The following is a 5,902-nucleotide window of genomic DNA, read 5'->3' as shown; positions in this document are numbered from 1 at the left end:
TATCGTATATGATACTAAAACGTACCATCAAGGTTACATTCGCTTCCTCATAAACATTTGTAAAACCGATTTTATAACCGTGTATCTTAATATCCATTGTTTACGTAGCTTGCTGTCTCGCCCACTGCCTTTGTTGTGCACTGCTGTGCTTCTTGGTGCTTTATCGGCTCGGTTGGTGGTGTACTGGAGCTCTAAAAATGAAAATTCCACAGGAACCATTAAAGGGGCCAGCGTGTGTAGCGATTTTAGTGGACATTTAGGTAGTTCGACAAACACTCTACTGCTCACCGCCTTCCAAATATGGCCGAAGCGGAGAAAACTACGGTGTTTACGGTGAGAAACCGCGTTGGAGGAAACGTCGAAGCCCCAAGTGTCCTATATATGCCAGTAATTGGTGTTGGTTTTTTCCCTTCTGGGCTGCTGTAGAAACATGAGCTATAGCTCTGTAGCTATAAAGGTTCTTAACAAAAACATAATTCTATTTTCAGTTGATTTTACACTAATAAAACCGCAGTTTGTGCTCAGTATATTGAATTTCTGCCAATACAAACGTTACATACTGGATCTTTGAGGACAGGCGAAGTTGAAAAATGACCGCTGAGGCTGACAAAGTACAGATTGGGTTAATGAAAGTTTATCTGAGTCTGACAAGCTAAGAGTAGCCACAGTCACACATCATGTCGGCAGAATGGGAGGAACATGAAAGCATTTGTGAGTGGGGAGCACTCATTCATTATCTGCCCTTCCCTGCCATTACACCATTAATATAAAGTTAACCTTTATTACATATGTGGATCATGAAACAAGCTGATTGGATTATTAGCATTAATATTTAATGTTACACACATTAAATTACCAATGATGGTTGCTTTGCAGTCATTTTAGCACGTTTGTTGACACTGCAACAATTCTCTCCAAGTTTATTTATAATCCTTCTTGTTATAACAATAATTAATACATTTTATTTCACATAAATTGAATATAATTGCATATTTGGTACTTTTACTATCTCTTGTTTACTCAGCAGCTGATTGGAGACAGTGTCAGTAGAGCTCTCTTGAACTTGAACTCTTGAGTTTTATTGGGAGGTATCAATCAAAGATTATCTTTATCTCCCACTAAGATACTTTATTAATCCCGAGGGAAATTCGAGCATCCAGTAGCAGCATACAAACATACATTAAAATAAGATCATAAGAACACTTGGCAGTTTTCTTTAGCCTGATAATCAAGACCTAATTCTCATTTTGTTTCACTTTCATTCATCCTATTTGAACCCCTCAATAAATCAGATGTGGATGGTGATTTCAGAAGTCTGGCGCCAGGCTGTTTCTCCCAACTTGGCTTCACAAATGTAATTTTCTGTACATTATGATTTGATTGTGACATAAATTGTCTTAAAATGGCCGCCATACAAATGATAAACCATTTTAAATTTAGGTAACAACATGGCGTCTCTGGGGAATAACTGCCCCACGACTAAGAAACTGTACATTCATCCAACCAAACTATCCACTATTCTGTTTTCTGGTGTGTAATGATCATCGCAGGGGTCTTTAATGTGGCTCACAAATGTGTTTATATTCAGCTTTGCAGTTTCATGCTTTGAGTTCCCATCATTTATGTCCATAATCCTGTAACATACCAACGCCGAAGCCTCCCTGCGTGCAGCTGTCAGTCAGGGTTTTGTGATGGTTACAGTGTCTGTCTGTGAGTGCAGAACAAATGTTTGAGTGGCTGATGTTCGGCCCTCTTTCAGCCTGTGATGAAGGGTCAGAGGGCTTTTCTCTGTCACAAGTTATTTTAGGAGGATAGTTTCATTGAAGCGTCACTGGTGGACTGTGGTGATGGCGATATGGATGGTATTTAAGCCGTTCGAGGAGCGTTTGCTGCCACGTTGGAGGACTGAAGCACACAGGCTTGGTTCAAGGTACGGACTCATTTTCTTTGTGTTATAGCTTCAAAGTCGAGTGGTGTATTACAACACAGGGGTCATGTGGGTAGTTGATGATTATTTTCTATAGGTGGGATTATATGTACTTTATGACTTCTTTTTTGACATGAGCATAAACATCAGGAGCCAGTTCCATGTGAGATTTCTGTTGGAAACTCAGACATTTCCAGCAGTGTTTGATGGAGAGGCCACTCTCAGTAAAGCCTCTATTCCTGGAACGTCACATACCAGTCCTGTGAGGTGGAGGGCAGCCCATGAGTGGAAACGGGAATGTCGGACAGAAGGCCCGACAGGACAGCACTGCCACATCTCCAGGCTTTTTAGTGCAGCTGGCGTTTGGGGGATGTTAGAGTTAAATCTGATGGGTTAAAGTGAGGAAGGGTAATATAGAAACTGATCAGGAAACATGAGCAACACTGTAAGAGTTAACAGGTTGGAGTAGATACAAGCTTTTAACCATAAGTCTTGTTGTCATGTTCAGGGTTTATTCACTGATCCCTTCATTTCATAATTCAGTTATCAACGTTTTAAAAGCAGCTTTAAAGGTGTAAATATGCTTCTAGATTGGGCTTAAATGTGAGAAAATTAGATGAAACATGTCTGAATAATTGCTTTTATCATTTAACAAATGAAAATATAATTGTATTAGATCTTAACATGCAGAAAGGTCGTAGCTCATCTTCATTTCACATCAGAAATTAGTATTTGAACAATTTTAAGATATTACATTAGACTATTAGCTGAAATGATGTTTAAATTAATGGATTTTTTAAGCAAATATGTAAAATCTTCTCTGATTCCAGCTCCTCAAATGTGAACAATCATCATTTCAAACTGAATATCTTTGAGATTTGGCCACATTGCAAACTATGATGGGTATATTTCATTAGATCAAATGATCAACTGGGAAAATAATCTGTCATCAGGTGTTAGTTGCAGCCCTACATTAGCCTCTTTATGGGTGTAATTTTTAACATCTGACAGTCAGAAATCAATAGATTGATTAGAAATTAAATAAGTAATTAGTTGCAGTTCCAAGTTTGTTTTTTGTGTTTCTCTAAGATGCCAAACTGGGGAGGAGGTGCCAAGTGTGCAGCCTGTGAGAAGACGGTGTACCATGCAGAGGAGATCCAGTGTAACGCGAGGAGCTTCCATAAGACCTGTTTCATCTGCAGTGAGTAGAGAGAGAAAGAGAGAGAGTGTCATGGTGGATCATTTGCTTTTATCGACTGCCTTGCTGACACCTCTGGGTGCCGTGTAAGCTGAAGAGCCACTCAGCAGCACAGAAGCATCTATCTGTATTCTCTTCTTCTTTTGTAGTAAACAGTTCAGATTTTATGGTTTTAAATCTATTTAGATTTTCCTAATTTTTATTTGTCTCATGTCTTTTTGTTTCTATTTTCATCCTGTTATTTTTGCTTCCTTGCTCCTTTTGCTTTCTTTATCATTTATCTTTTCTTTACCTTTCACTTTATTGCTTCCTTTTCCCTCTCTTTTTTTGACTTACCTCCTTTTCTTCCTGCTTCCTTTCTTCAATCCTTTTTGTCCTGCTATCTTCTTCTTTCTTGCATCCAGACTTTCTTTGTCTCCTATCTTTCTTTTTCACTTGCTTTTTTCCCTCCTATCTGATCCTTCATCCTTGCATATTTCCTTTTTTTCTTGCTTCTTTTCCCCTACTCTTTTTCTTGGCCTCTCTTCCTCTAAACTCCTAATCACTTGCTTTCCTGCTGCTCTTTTTTTTATACTACAGTTTAGACCAAGTTCCCTTAGAAAATCACTCACAGTTTCTCCATTAGTTGCCCTGTACTCATCCAACCTGCTCTACTAGTTCAATGACTGCTCTCTGGGTCTGACAGCTGGGAGTTTCCCCTCCTCTGCTCTTTTGACGAACGTCCTGACCTGAATTTCAGTTGTGATACAGCCAAAGTTTTTGGGCCATAACCAGATCTCCCAGCTGCAGCGGTATAATCCAGGGGACTCAGAGCTACATGAGAACCAAGAGAGTGCACACCTTTGTATGTGTTTACTGCTCTCTGCAGTTGGTTGGACGTGAGTCTGTGTGACTGCTGGATTGTTCCAGCGGGAGCTCTGAAAGGCCTCTGCGATAAGCTCATGCATCTGCTAAGTGTTCATCTTTTCTCGAACATTCACCTCACACTCTCCTCTCTTCCTATAAATAGAAACACAAGACATCTGACTATGTGTAATGTCACTGTTGACTGATAAAACTTGCTAGGTGGGAGCTTTATTTAACCGCCATTACTCCACCGTGTCACTCCCCAGTCTGGATAAACTGAACCCCCCCCCCAATGTAAAATGTTTGTGTTTCTCTCACACAGTGAGCTGCAGAAAAGGGCTGGACAGCACCACGGTTGCAGCACACGAGTCTGAGATTTACTGCAAGTCCTGTTACGGGAAGAAATATGGGCCAAAAGGCTACGGATACGGGCAAGGAGCTGGAGCTCTGAGCTCTGATCCTCCTGGACAGAATGTAGACCTGCAGCCTCATGAGTACGTGATCACACTGCAGTTAGAGACACTGGCCAAAGCTGGGCTTTCATTAAAGGGTCATTTCACCCGAATGATTTGGTAACATATTTGGCTCACTTAGTGGTATTGGGCTATGTTGGTAGTTTTGGTTTTATGCTGCTCCACTGCTACCCTGTCATAATACACCTTCATTTTTGGTGATTTCAGTGAACTGCACCTTTAATTATTAAGTTTAGTAGTTAATTTAGTTACTTTCACTTTTCTCCAGTAAAATAAAGGTTCTTCTCTTAATACAGCTAGAGAAACAATTATATAACTTGAAAAATGACACAGCAAGTGTGTAAATATAGCTTTAGTGTCCCATGATATGGTTTCCCACTCTGACATGAATTAAATACTAAGGGGAAAATAATTGTGGAAACTTTGGTTGTTAGCAGAATTAAAAGGCCACAGAAGTTAAACTACAAGTAAAAAAAGTAACCACAGATGTCATCACACTATAGTTTTTGTTATTTTCTCTAGGTCTAAACCACAACCAGCTTCTTCAAACTCCAACGCTAATAAATTTTCCCAGAAGTTTGGGAGTTCAGACCGCTGCCCTCGCTGCTCCAAAGCCGTCTACGCAGCAGAGAAGATTATGGGAGCAGGAAAGGTAAGGATAGTTCTTCCTGGAACACTGTGGTGGCTGTTATTTTAATGTAATTTACTATATTGTGCTTTTTATTTCCACACATTTTAAAATGCATTAATCTTTAGTCTAAAGAGGGTTCCTGTTGCTCCAGCAGAGAGACCTCTTAGCTATAAATAATCTTCTTAAAGAGGACATTTTCTTTAAAGATGACCAAAAATAAAGGTTTGATGAGCTGGCCAAAAATAAAAAATCAACCCAGACCCACACGGATAGGGCTGTAGGATCTGGGCTTTTTCCCCCTTAAATGAACTAAACCTAACTAACAGAAATTAAGCCTAAACGAGAATTAAAACCACCGACCCCATCAGAAAATAACAGAAACGACAAAACAAACCGAAGTCTACTTCACTACGAGGCTGGAAACTGGAACTGGATTCCCTGCCCCCCCTTTATGGGCAGATCAGCTACACCTGAGAGGAAAAACAGGACATTAGTCAACTAATGCACCTCTCCTTAGAGCCCAAACATGTTGGTCAAGTGTGTGTGTCTACTGTATTGATATGGTCAAAATAACTGAAGATTCTGACTCCAAAACTGCACATAGACAAACAAAAAAATACCTGAATCTGGCTGACTGTTGAACATTTTAAACAGAGCAAGATATCTCCATGATTAAGGCCAGATTACACTAAAAATAAACATTCCCAAGACAGAACATAAATCCTTGTGACTTAAATACATATTAGTTCAACCTGAATGAACTTTGACACTTGACAAATTTGCAGCCCCTATTTTTAGTGTTATTATCAATAACTCTGTGTGTGTGT

General features: G+C 39.6%; 1 protein-coding gene across 1 annotated transcript in view; it reads left to right on the top strand.

The window, feature by feature from the left end:
- Positions 1 to 1,819: 1,819 nt before the first annotated feature.
- Positions 1,820 to 5,902, top strand: part of csrp3 (cysteine and glycine-rich protein 3 (cardiac LIM protein)) — a gene marked incomplete in the record, with an annotated part of 4,591 nt that continues 508 nt past the window's right edge. The window contains 4 exon segments of the mRNA XM_035652069.1: positions 1,820 to 1,930; positions 3,017 to 3,128; positions 4,294 to 4,465; positions 4,967 to 5,096. Coding sequence (XP_035507962.1) covers positions 3,017 to 3,128; positions 4,294 to 4,465; positions 4,967 to 5,096 — 414 coding nt within the window.

This window comes from Morone saxatilis, unplaced genomic scaffold (assembly GCF_004916995.1).
Source record: "Morone saxatilis isolate NCDOM2014 unplaced genomic scaffold, NCSU_SB_2.0 Contig11, whole genome shotgun sequence".
Classification (NCBI taxonomy): Eukaryota; Metazoa; Chordata; class Actinopteri; family Moronidae; genus Morone; species Morone saxatilis.
This window is presented reverse-complemented; position numbering and strand designations above follow the sequence as displayed.